This window comes from Ictalurus punctatus, chromosome 9 (genome assembly GCF_001660625.3).
Source record: "Ictalurus punctatus breed USDA103 chromosome 9, Coco_2.0, whole genome shotgun sequence".
Classification (NCBI taxonomy): Eukaryota; Metazoa; Chordata; class Actinopteri; order Siluriformes; family Ictaluridae; genus Ictalurus; species Ictalurus punctatus.
The window spans coordinates 26,878,021-26,891,965 of NC_030424.2; the positions used below are offsets into that span (position 1 = coordinate 26,878,021).

The 13,945-nt window shown below is 42.1% G+C and overlaps 1 protein-coding gene across 3 annotated transcripts in view; it reads right to left on the reverse strand.

Moving 5' to 3' along the window:
* Positions 1-13,945, reverse strand: part of wdpcp (WD repeat containing planar cell polarity effector) — an 81,786-nt gene that overhangs the window by 8,593 nt on the left and 59,248 nt on the right. For 2 of the 3 annotated variants that reach the window (XM_053682931.1, XM_053682932.1), the window contains exons 12-15: positions 10,965-11,153; positions 8,744-8,867; positions 8,047-8,110; positions 2,605-2,710 (exon numbers count right to left, since the gene is read on the reverse strand). In XM_053682931.1, the coding sequence (XP_053538906.1) occupies positions 2,605-2,710; positions 8,047-8,110; positions 8,744-8,867; positions 10,965-11,153 (483 nt within the window). The remainder of the gene's footprint in view (positions 1-2,604; positions 2,711-8,046; positions 8,111-8,743; positions 8,868-10,964; positions 11,154-13,945) is intronic. The other variant, XR_008397055.1, reaches the window with a different exon arrangement.

The following is a 13,945-nucleotide window of genomic DNA, read 5'->3' on the forward strand; positions in this document are numbered from 1 at the left end:
TGTATTTGGACTGGCGGTGGGAACTGGAGTACCCCCGAAGTGGAAACCTCCGAAGAACAGGGAGAACATACAAACGCTACGTACACAGGGTGGAGGTGGGATTCGAACCCACAACCCCAGAGGTGTGAGGCAAACGTGCTGACCACTAAACCACCCTGCCCACAATAGTATTCCAATAGTAATAGGTTTCCTATGCACACCCAAACTCGAATTTCCAACCTCTAACGACGAAAAACCAAATACCCCCTCAACGTGGAAATCCTACTCAGGCAGGTTTTGTTTGGATCCTTCTCAGAGAGCGATGACAACATGGCCGCTCACACCATCAACAGTAAACAGAGCACCATTTCTCTGCTTTTATATGGGATTATCGTAGACTTTGCTTTCGATCAATGGACACTTAGCATTAGATGAAGAGTTAAACAGAATCATCTTGAATGAAAATATCACTCGTACATTATCGTGACGTCATATATGATATGATATGGCTAGCTTGTTGCTAGTTCGTTAGCTTGGAGGAGTGGTGTAAATTGTTGTTATTTTGTCGCCTGGGAAACATGTACGTATCTTATGTGGCTTCTGAAGGGCATTTATTACGCAACCGTGCAGCAGTAAAAGATACTACAGACACTACACGACTCCTAAAATAAAATAAATAAATAAAACGTGTCCGGAACATTCTAGCTAGTCAGGGTATTTTTTTTTAAAATGCCATTTGACTGACTCTAGCGATGCCTTGTTATGATTGCTAGCTCTGTTTGCATTGTGCCTGAGCAAAAGAGAGGCCTTGAACCGACCTTGCAGAGAAGAAAATAAAATCAAGCATTCAGACAGCACAACATTACAACCAACATTTTAACTATTAACACCTGTAAAGTGCTCCAGACACGTTTTACATTTAGCGCTCGCTCTCTCTCTCTCTCTCTCTCTCATCATCTCTCCTGCTCTCTCTCTCTCTCTCTGATGCTCTTAAGCACCTCAGGCCTGCTCCAGGGAGCAAGGAAATCATCAAGGACATAATTAAGAGGCTTATGAGTGTGTGTACGGGGTGTGAACACATCACACACACACACACACCCTGAGGTAGTGACCTCCGTTTGTGAAGTTAAACACCTCCCTAGTCTCATCAGTACGCTTTTTAACCTGCACCTCGGCTAATACACATGCAGCCTGTTCCGGCTCCTCTTTTACTCCCTCATCCAATTGTAGAAGGAACGTATAAAACGCAGAAATTCACAGTCGCTCAAGGTCATGTTCGCGTGTTACACCTCACGAAACCCCGTCGATTCATCTCGAACCATCCCGAGTTACCGAGGTCCGAAAGAACGAGCGCGAATTGGTGTGTGCGACGGTGACGGAGCGCGGACGGCAACGGTAGCCACATCGTGTGGGAGGAATTACGGCGTGTGCAAAGGCAACGGCGTGTGTCCTCTACACGGGTACAGCGAGTTTGTACATCAGTGTCACGGAAGAGTAAAACCAACTTGAAACTGAAGTAGAACGCTGACTAAAAGCTGCGTTTATGTAGAAACGGCGGGGGCTTAGTGGTTAGCACGTCGTGCCTCACACCTCTGGGACTGAGGGTTCGATTCCCGCCTCTGTCCCGTGTGCGCGGAGTCTGCATGTTCTCCCCGTGCTTCGGGGGTTTCCTCTGGGTACTCTAGTTTCCTCCCCCAGTACAAAGACATGCGTTGTAAGCTGACTGGCGTCTCTAAATTATCTGCAGTGTGTGAATGGGTGTGTGAATGGGTGTGCGTTTGTGCCCTGTGATGGGTTGGCACCCCGTCTATGGTTTCCCCCCTCCTTGTGCCCTGAGGCCCTGGGACAGGCTCCAGACTCCAGACTTCCCGTGACACTGTGTAGGATAAGCGGTACAGAGAATGGATGGATGGATGGATGGATGGATCGATGGATGAATAAATGTAAGCACCATTTTTGTGCTTTTTTTAAGGTAAAAGTGAATGAACAAATGACAAACCTTTAGAAATCAGGTGAGAAAACGCCAAGAATACATTTCTGGAAATTCTAGGTGAAAAGCGCGTCTACTTTGAAGATGCTAAAATACTAAATTATTATTATTATTATTATTATTTTTTTAAATCATAACATAATTCCCATAGTTCCATTTGTGTTACTCCAGAGTTTTGATGACTTTATTATTATTTATTATTGTAAAATGTGGGGGGGGGGGGGGGGGGGGTTAAAAACAATGAAGAATGAGTGTGTCTAATCTTTTGATGTATCAAGTAGTAATCTATGGGCTTCCCTTAAAAAGTATGTCTAGAGGCAGTCTATTTGGAGAATAAAAAAAGGCACTAAAAAAAGATACTTGGTCATTTTTACAATACATACTGTAACATAAATAAATAAATAAATAAATAAATAAAAACCATACAGGAAAACAGTAGTGCCACGTTCAAAACAGCTCGCGGTTTTGACAGCGGTTGTATTTCTCATCTTCTATAATAAAACATTAACCGTGCACTGGAATATAATTTCTCTCAAATGTACCATATCATTGCTGCTCCAATATTAAAAGAAATGTTTTCTCAAGGCTGCGTTATGGGTTTTATAATCCAACCTCAGCTGCAACGACCTTCTCACCTGGTTCTGAGCTCGTGACCCCTTCCGCATCCAGCTCCTGAGCTTTCCGTCGGGCCACGTTGGCCAACACAGGCTCCCCGCTGTCCCGTGCCACGTAATGGAGGTCCTTCCGGGAAAAAAAAAAAAAACCCCAGTAAAAGCAGAAAGTCAGACAGGAAAAAGACAGAAAAGAATCTCTACTTGTCAATGGACGATATTGAAGCGTTATTTCCTTATGCGGGTAGAAGAGAGCCAGAGTCACCTGTTTGAAGTTTAAAAGAACCTTGAAAAAAAAAAAATATGAGTATCAAACTTTGTGAAAAAAAATCTGTCACGTTTGTTCTCCTTAACCCTCCCTTCCCTCGTTCTCTCTCTCTCTCTCTCTCTCTCTGTCTCTCTCTCTCTCTGTCTGATGGATCTTATCTCTACCGTTTCAGAAGCTGGAGCAAGGGAGGTGTGGAGAGACGAAGGTGTCACCTTTTAGAAAGCGAGAGCGGTGCTCTTCATGTCGAAAATAGGAGTTTAGATGTTCTCATTACGAGCAGGTGGTCGCACACGCACACACACACACACACACACACACACACACAAAATGTCATTTTCCATCCCTCTCATCTAACAGAATGGAATATAATATCCTTATCAGCGCATCAACCCGCCATTTAGTCTCTCGATGTGCCTCCAAATGTCAGTTTACATTCACAATTCTACTTGGAGGTCTTTCTCTCAGACAGGAAATGCGAAATAGACAACACTTATTGACCAGAAAAATGATTTTGGGTTGGGTAATCGCATTCTTCAACGGTTAAACTATTTGTAGATATGTGCAAATAGATATGCTGCGGATTGTAGATTTCTAATATCAGATATCTTGGTGAAATAGCTGCTTTCAGGGGGGATATACAGGTGTGTGTGTGTGTGCCCTCTCTTGCGCTTCATATATCATAGTGTCATATTTATATTTGTAATATTGCCCTCGAATGGCATTCCGTTCAAATGCCAGAGTCAGTTGTGAAAAAGAAAATAGATGCAAGTTCAAGGTCGGGGGTTGTTTTTTTTTTTTTTTTTGCTCAAATAGTGTGCAACTGTCTGAGCAGCAACACAGCTGCGTTCCACTAAAAAGTGTCAGAATTTCAGACCTCTAACTAGGAAAGACTAAAGAAAACGCCCCCTCAACTCAGGGGTTGCTACTCAGAAACTCAGGACGGTCTCCTCAACCGCCGAGTTCAGCAAGTAACGTCAAAATCAACATGGCCGCCCTCAGCATCAACGGTAAACCAAGTAGCGCTCCTTCCCTTTATACTAGACTACTGCATATTTCATTAAAGCGCACCTATTATGGTTTGGAAACGTGTATAATTTTGTTTTAGAGGTCTCATACGATAGATTTACGTGCATCCGAGGTCAAAAAACACTTAATTTAAACTGCAGCGTTACTTTTTTCCTCAGTGTCACAAACGACTCGTTAAATGATTCGTTCTAAATGATTCATTCTAAACTCCTCCTTTCAGAACGCATACTCTGCTCTGATTGGTCAGACATCCCAGTCTGTCGTGATTGGTCTACCGCTGTCAGCGAGCAGCCGATGAAGACCAGAGGCGGGGCTTTTTGTTACAAACCTACGTAGGTTAGTACAGGAAGTAAAGTCTGGAATCACTAACGACTCGATTCAGCTGTTCAGACTCGATTCCTTCTTTTGGGAGTCAGTAACTCGGTTTGTCGTGCGCTTTGATTTTTGAAACTTTGCCGACTTTTTACATTCACAAACAGCTACGTATATAACACACTACATGAAAGGTCATATTTGAAAGGATGACACGTTGTACGTTTTATCCATTTATAGTTACATTTAATGTTGCGAAACATCTCTGAAATAAGTTCCTGTGATTTTAGCAGGCTAAAACAGTTGCTACCTCTCCAGCCTCTGTGTTTCTTTCTCTTGAAGTTAATACGGAAAACAAGCTGGAGAGTCTCCTGACACTGGAGACTCCTTCCAAAGACGTTAAATAAACATCTTCCTCACAGAAAACGCCACATCATCAACAATCACAGTTATCGTTTAAAAGAAATATGTTTATGTGGGGCATCCGACAACCTTTTAAAGTTAATGGGTGCAAACACTGAAACAAAATACTTCATACTGGTCTTAATACGATTCGATCGGAAGAAATCATCGAGAACCAGGACGTGAGCCAGTTCTGACGATTCGAAATGATCCGGATCTTAACGTCATTCAAAAAACGCTTCATAGCTTAGACGCTCCATCCTGAGCTTCCAAAGAGGCTTTATGCTGAAACGTTTGATTTCATTCACGAAGATGATTGTTTCAGCGACCGAACCAGGACGTAGTGGGAGAGCGAGACAGAGACAGAGAGAGATGGGATCAGAGAAGAAGACGGAGAGAAAGAGATAGAAATAGAAGCCGACAGAAAGAGAGAGAGAGAGAGAGAGAGAGAGAGAGAAGCTCAGCACTGAGAATCCACACGACTTGGAAGGGATAACAATAATTCCGTGCATAAACCATCAGATATTATGCGAGAAGCCTGAACAGCACACAGAACACGCTCTAATCTTATTTATTTAAGAGCTTTACGGGCAGATATGCAGCCTTTTAGCTGCGTGTTGGACTGCTGTGAGATTACACAAACGCCGCTCGAGTGCTGGTAATGATGACGAAAACGATGGCTGGTATTCACCTCGGCGCATAAAAGAGTCTGGCAGGAACTAGTGGAGCTGAGACAACACTCATACACTCTCTCTCACACACACTAACAAAACCCAACACCTGTAATCCAGGCAAGCATTAATTGGCTAAACCAGACAGCAAATTCAACCCACAAACAAGAACGCAAGTATCTGTGTATTCTAAAAGTCCAAATACGCGTTCAAAAACGTGTGTTTGATCTTTTCTGAGCAGACACACGGCTCTCGGAAGTAGGTTTTGTTTAAACCGGCGCACTCAAAGATCTGACGTTTTCTCAGATACGCGGCCATGTTTAACAGTAAATAATGCATATATAAAAGACTTACAAGTATTATTTAGCATTTATTAACTCCAGTCTTCGGTGTAAGTGTCAGAATTAAAGCTGTAACTTTGTTTCCTTCAGCATGGAGAGCTTTGATTATTTTCCTCTAACAGCACACCCTCCCCCAAAATGTTTTATTCCTTACTTATCCAATCCTGTGCTTCAGTCTTCAGGCCAGAGGAGATTGAGCATTCTGGTCTCTCAGTCACATGACAAGCTGCTCTTTAATGACTGTTCACAGCTGCTATAACGGGAGTTGTTGCGCTACATGTTTGGAGAACAGTTACAGAATTATTGGCACCCTAGCATCCTAATAATAATAATATCGGTTACTTGGTCGCATTAGGCTACTGGGGTGACCGGTATAGCTTTAGTAAAATAAGCCGACCATTTAAAAAGGATTCACGGTCGTTATGTACAACAGGTAGTCTTGGCTGACTTCTGATTGGCTGTTTGTTAATTAGAGGCGAATATTAAATCAGTTCCATTCAAATGAGAGTGCGGGATATGAGGTCAGCGTGTGAAATTCTCGAAGCAGTGATTTCACAGATGTCGTTAATACGGACTTGTATATAAAAAGAAAAACTGTTATGCTCTGACAAAGCACGGAGTATTGCTAGAACAGAGACGCACACACACACACACACACAGACAGACACAAAAACCCCCAGAGTGCATGGTCATAACCTCCTTCCGTTCCCTCTCTCCGACTCCCGACCCTTCCACACTGAAAGTGGGCCCCTCACAAAAGGCAAAGAGAGAGGAATTCTTTCAGGCCTCTTTTCCTGGGTTCGGAGACAAAAGGAGCGCAGACCCCCGCGACACACAGGGGACGAGATCAGATCCCCACTCGTTCTCTCTCCCTCTTTCTTTCTTCCTCTCTCTCCTGCAGGGAGGTTAATTTAACTTTGGCTAATTAACATGTGGCACGGCTACAGGGTGAAATGCCGCCGCTGGCAGACAGAACCCCCCCCCCCCCCCCCCCCCCAACTCGCACTGCTCCTCCTCCTCCTCCTCCTCATTGCTCTCTTTGTTGATGTTCAATAAAGTGGCATTCATGAAGCGTTAATAATTTGCACCTTTTTTGTTCTCTCTCACTCTCTTTTTTTCCTCTCTCTTCTTGCACAACCGAACAATGACCGCGTCAAGGTACCTTTTCGCCAGTCCTCTCTCTCTCTAACTAACCAATCCCTCACTTCTTCTCCCCCTGTCTCTCTCTTTTTCAAGCTCCACAGGTTCAGCTCCTCCTTCTTCAATCTGGACCCTCAACGGCAGCACTTAGTGTTGAATGAATTGGAACGCGAGTGACCGCCGTGAAAGGAGGATGGAGCGGGTGAGTGAGGGAGGGAGAGAGCGAGTGAATGCGAACGCTAATAGAGAAGGTGTCACTTGAGTGTGGAGTGGGGGGTTTCACACGTTTAGGGCACAGAGACGAGGCGAAGAAGGAAGAAGAAAAGATTTTTTCGCACCCCCCCCGCTTTCCATCAGGAGCAACTGTTGCTCTGCTGATCTTTGCCCGACGTTGAATTTCCAACGCACCACGGCTTCAGGACGAATCGTCACTAATAACGTGGCCATATTTTAAATGAGGGAAAAAAAACATCACAAGACAGGTATTATATACTGTATTTATGTTTTAATCATACTCATCAGAGCAGCAGAATAGAGTGACTGTAAAAAGGGGCGGGGCTGAGATTGAATACATTATGAAGAGGTGTGGCTAGTGTAGTGCTGCTGTGATATATAAACTGGACAAAAGCTGAAAAAAAAAAAAAAAAAAACACCCCTAAACCTCCAAACAGTTTAGCAGTATGTTTGTATTTTCCACGCAAATCATGATTACAACCGCAAAGAAAAGCCCTTAAGTACCAGGTATGATTAATTCTAATCACACAGGACTAAATCATCACTCTCACCCTGTTTGTCCACAGGAAAGTCTTCCATCTTTACGGCTTATCAGTCGCTTGACAAGCCGCAAATTAACTTCAAAAGAGAATAAAGACCGGCCATAACATTACATAAGTGATAACAGGAGCTAACTAATCTCTCTGATGTTCCACAACATGCATCCATCTATCAATTTTCTGCACCGCTTACCCTACACAGGGTCACAGGGGAACCTGGAGCCTATCCCAGGGAACTCAGGGCGACACCTTGGACACACACACACACACGTTCACACACTACTGACAATTTGGAAACGCCAGTCAGCCTACAACACACGTCTTTGGACTGAGGAGGAAACCGGAGAACCTGGAGGAAACCCCCGAGGCACGGGAAGAACACGTCGACTCTGCGCACACGAACCCGCGTTCAGGATTCCAACCCGACATCTCGAAGGTGCGATGCAAACATATTGACCACAACGTCTACGAAACCCAAGTCATTCGGACTTGCTCGTCACCGCTGACTGTGTGATATTGAAAAGGCGTCTCACCATGAACAGGTCTCGAGCGCCGATATCCAGAGCCAGGAGAAAAGCCTTCTCAAAGCGCTGGTGCCTGAAACGAAGCAGTACAGCGTTGGGCAGGATACAGAGCAGATGTCCAGAGGTCTCAAAATGATTCATTCAATGGGGTTTGATATACAATTGAAGGAGAAACCAACGTAAAGTGTATCAGTAAGCTTCAATGTGCCTTGGCATACGTTCTACAAGTCTGTGGATCTGTACTGGAGATCGATACCTTTCGACAGGTGAGATACCGTACATGCTTTGTAAGCTCTTTGCAGATCATGGCGTCAGCAGTCGGATGATACTAAGGACATGTCAAGAAAATCCTACAGAAACAGCTGATCTTTATGTGGGGTTCATTAGAATAATTCCAAGTGTATGATAATTACTTTGTGATCGGTTCATTCTCAACACAGCCACGTTCCCAATTATAAACGGGTGCGCATACTTATGCAACCAGGTTATCGTAACCTTTTCTTATTTTTCCTATTTTACCCTAAAATGTGTCTGACTGTTTTTCACTTAATTCTTATATGTTGTAATTTCACATCGAGGGTGGAAAAACGTTCTGACGTGATTTCTCTCTTTTTCATGTTTTTACATCACAAAAAACCTGCCATTTTAATAGGGGTGTGTGTGTGTGTGTGTGTGTGTGTGTGTGTGTGTGTGTGCGCGCGCATACCTGATCAGATGATGGAAGAATCTCCGTGCGTAGCGGCTGATGGGGTCTCGATACTCCAGTATAACTGAGTCTGTTAAGGCTCTGGACGGAGAGTAGAACATCCCCAGAGCAGCTTCTAACTGAGCTACACACACATATACACACATATATACACATACACACATATAAATACACATACACACACACACACACACACAATAAAGTTATCATGAACATTTTATAGTATTGTATAAACACACATAATAAAGTTATCATAAACATTTTATAGTATGGTATACACACACACACACACATATACACACACACACAAAGTTATCATGAACATTTTATAGAATAGTATAGTGGAGTAGAGTACAGTATAGTATAGTAGAGTCGAGTATAGTATAGTATAGCATAGTAGAGTACAGTATAGTAGAGTATAGTATAGTAGAGTATAGTATAGTACAGTATAGTAGAGTAGAGTATAGCATAGTAGAGTACAGTAGAGTATAGTATAGTAGAGTATAGTATACTATAGTAGAGTACAGTAGAGTAGAGTAGAGTATAGTAGAGTATAGTATACTATAGTAGAGTATAGTAGAGTAGAGTATAGTAGAGTATAATATACTAGAGTATAATAGAGTATAGTATAGTACAGTATACTATAGTAGAGTATAGTATAGTAGAGTATAGTATAGTATAGTAGAGTATAGTATACTATAGTATAGTATAGTATAGTACAGTATAGTATACTATAGTAGAGTATAGTAGAGTACAGTATAGTATAGTATAGTAGAGTATAATATACTATAGTAGAGTATAGCATAGTAGAGTACAGTATAGTAGAGTATAGTATTGTAGAGTATAATATACTATAGTAGAGTATAGAATAGTACAGTATACTATAGTAGAGTATAGTATAGTAGAGTATAGTATACTATAGTAGAGTAGAGTATAGTATAGTATAGAACAGTACAGTATAGTATAGTATACTATAGTAGAGTATAGTATAGTAGAGTAGAGTATAGTAGAGTAGAGTATAGTAGAGTATAGTAGAGTATAGTACAATATAGTAGAGTATAGTATAGTACAGTATAGTAGAGTATAGTATAGTATAGTACAGTATAGTAGAGTATAGTAGAGTATAGTATAGTACAGTATAGTATAGTAGAGTATAGTAGAGTATAGTATACTAGAGTAGAATATAGTAGAATATAATATACTATAGTATAGTAGAGTATAGTATACTATAGTAGAGTACAGTATAGTACAGTATAGTAGAGTATAGTAGAGTATAGTATACTATAGTAGAGTACAGTATAGTACAGTATAGTAGAGTATAGTAGAGTATAGTATACTAGAGTAGAATATAGTAGAATATAATATACTATAGTATAGTAGAGTATAGTATACTATAGTAGAGTACAGTATAGTACAGTATAGTATAGTAGAGTAGAGTATAGTATACTATAGTAGAGTACAGTATAGTAGAGTAGAGTAGAGTATAGTAGAGTATAGTATACTAGAGTAGAATATAGTAGAATATAATATACTATAGTATAGTAGAGTATAGTATACTATAGTAGAGTATAGTATAGTACAGTATTGTAGAGTAGAGTAGAGTATAGTAGTATTGTATTTCTGTGGATCTTCATCTCACCATGTAACACTATACACTTATTACACATACAGTATATTATCATGCAATATTACATTTACTCAAATCTAAAAATCTAAATATTGTGTTTATTGCTAGATTAATCTCCATGTTTTTTATTTTCTGTAGCATACAGCATTACAAGGAAAACGTTACAGCTAGCTCCATAACTACTGACCTGAACTTAAACCAATCTTTGATATGAATGAGTACCAGAAGTAAACTGTGTGTCAGGTAAATGCTGATTGGCCAATCCAGTGTGATTCGGTTGGGGCTGGGCCGAAAGATCGGCCTGGGATTTTTTTTTTACTCAGCTTGTACAGTTCTCTTAAATATACCCAAATACTTATTTAAAAAAAAAAAAGGAGGGGCGATTCTTGTAGCAGTTAAAAGTCACCTTTTGGCAGAATTCATGTAAAAGGTGTGCTTGGTCTGATGATAATACTCAAATCCTCAAATGAACTGTAAACAACTCTATTATTACATCGATCACTTCTCTCACACCATTCTCTTCACTACTTCATCTCATTCTCTTCACTACTTTAGTCATCCTGAGGCTACATGGTACACTCCTCACGTTGTTACCTTCCGTCCTCTCGTCCAGTGGTTTTCTGAGCAGGTGATCAGTCACCGAGATGAGACCACGATAGCAGTCTGCTCCCATCATGCACCAGTCCATATTACCCAGAATGCCCAGTGCAGCATCCACCTCTCCACAGCGCAGACGATGCTGCAGGAGTTCACCCACCCCCAGCTGCGCCCCATTCAGTATACCTATACAACACACACACACACACACACACACACACACACACACAACCCATGTGGAACACTCGCATACATGCAAAGTACACACCCCAGACAGATGGCTCTCATGCGCACACACAAACACACAAACACACACACACAAGACTCACACACAGAAAACAGAAAATCTGAAACATCATGTACAACACACTCAGAGCACACACACACACACACACACACACACACACACACACACACACACACACACTCACGTGTTTTTCCACTCACCTCCTCTTAAGTGCTTTTAACTCTTAAATGCAAACTTAAGAGGAGATGAGTGGAAAAACGTGTGTGTGTGTGTGTGTGTGTGTGTGTGTGTGTGTGTGTGTATATGTGTGTGTGTGTGTGTTGCTAAGTAAGTGGCAGAAGATCTTTGGAGAAAGTGCTTGGCTAGATTGGCATTGACATCTAGATCGATCCTCCCATCTCTCTCTCTCTCCACAGAGGTGGATTTAACCACACACACACACACACACACACACACACACACACACACACACACACATAATAACATTACACATTTCTACATTAAAAATACTATAAAGAGCAGTAAACGGTAATAAACTAAATGAAGTCGATATTTAGTATGACGACCCTTTGCAGCCTCGGTACAATTTGTGCAGGTTTATAAGGGTATTACGGTAAGTTTTACCGAGCGTCATGCAGAACCTGCCACGGTTCTTCTGGAGACATCGACTGTTCCACTTGCGTCTTATTTCTGCAGCAAAACCCCGCATCCTTCATTACGTTTCTGTCCGTACACCGTCGGCCGTTGTCCCGATACTTATGGACCCGGCTGTATTGCTTTCTTTACAGACAGACAAACGTTTTTTTTGTTTTTTTTTTGGTGTAACGCTGAATTTTTTGCTTGGAGAAGTAAAGTTTGGAAACCAAAAAAAAAAAGTTTCCGTACCGACTGAATAACGCAGAAACACCTTTAACACAATATCTACAAAAAACAACAACAACAACAACATAATGTTGTAATGTGAACGTTCATCAGAAACGTCTTGCACCACGAAGATAAAACTATAAAACACCATGGTCTGTCTGAATACTCGGTTCGGATTGGCTGGAAGGTGTGCGTTCAAACCGTACAACGCGCAGGTAGTTCCCGCCAGCGTAATCGAAATCAACGTGTTGCCTATAAACAACTGTAACCGTAGTAACATGCAGTCACGGTTGCATGGAGTAATCAGACGGACAGCTTCGTTATTAGTAGAGACTCGGCAGGTGATTCACACTCACGCGACCTTTCTCTCTCTAATAACTATTCATTATGATTCATTCAAATAAATGTGATCTTATCGCACTAGTCTATCTCCGTGTATGATTTCGAGTGATTTAGTGCGACGCTGTGGTGCCACATCCTGGGTAACTTGACGTGGAATCACCACACCGCAATCAGCCAACGATTACGATTTGTACAGAATTTCCTCCACAATGACACTGAATCCGTTTGGGATGACATGTAACCTTCCATGAGACAAGATCGCTCCGGTTATCACTTACGTTACAGCAGCTATAAACGGTCGTTCCTTCGCTTCATGTTAATAAACCGCCTGTTACAGAGAAGCCCTCAGTCCTGAAGACGTGAACGTAGCAGATCACTGCAAGTTACGGTGTGAAGTGCTGACACTGGAGACTCCTTCCATACTCACAGCCATTCAAGGCCTTTCCCATTGCTTATTCATTCATTCATCTCCATTAAGCGCTTCATCCTGGTCAGGGCCTCGGAGTCCATCCCGGCAACGCTCGGGGTGAGTCGAGAATTCACCCTGGATGGGATAACGGTCTATCACAGAGCACCATGTACGTGCACGCACACACACACACACACACACACACACACACACGCGCCATCCTTCTCTTTACCTCCCACCACCCAAAATCCCTCTCTCGGTTTCTCTTACACATATCTCAGCCTCTCTCAGTCGCTTCATTAGGTTTCTACAAGTGCCAGCAGCTGTGATCATAATAAGCGATGATCACCGGAGGCATCACACACACACACACACACACACACACACACACACACACACACACACACACACAATGCAAGAGCATGCATTAATAATGTAATGGCTGTTTAAACCTCCTGACCCAAACACAGCTATACTTAACCTTGCCTGCCTCTCGACATGGGACACACACACACACACACACACACACACACACACACACACACACACACACACACACACACACACAGTACTCTAAAGCATATACAAAGCCAGGACTACATTCCCGTTTAAAAAAACAACAAAATAGTTTTTAATTTATGATACCTGGAGCGGAATAAACAAACACACACACACACACACACACACACACACAAAGCAAAGCAAATACAGGCCATGTAACCCTGGTCTATGGATTTCAATTATATCAGTTGGGAAACAGACTTGTTTTAGCAGCTTATCAAAACAGTCCATGGTCTTCTTTGACTTGTGGTATGTTCGGAGTGCATGTTACAGCAAACGCTAGTAGTGCGTTCAAATGAAACAGCCGAATCCATGTTTTAACCTGAAGAGGGGAAAAAAAGAAAGAAAAACACCACTCGTCACAAAAATGTTTAAAGATGTGAGGCTCAGGATCAGGCTCACAACCGAGGCTAATGATCTAGCACACAGCGATCGAGTCATACACATGGACAATGTAGAGAGAGAGAGAGAGAGAGAGAGAGAGAGAGACATACAGAGAGAGAGAGAGAGAGAGAGAGAGAGACAGAGAGAGAGAGAGAGAGAGAGAGAGAGAGA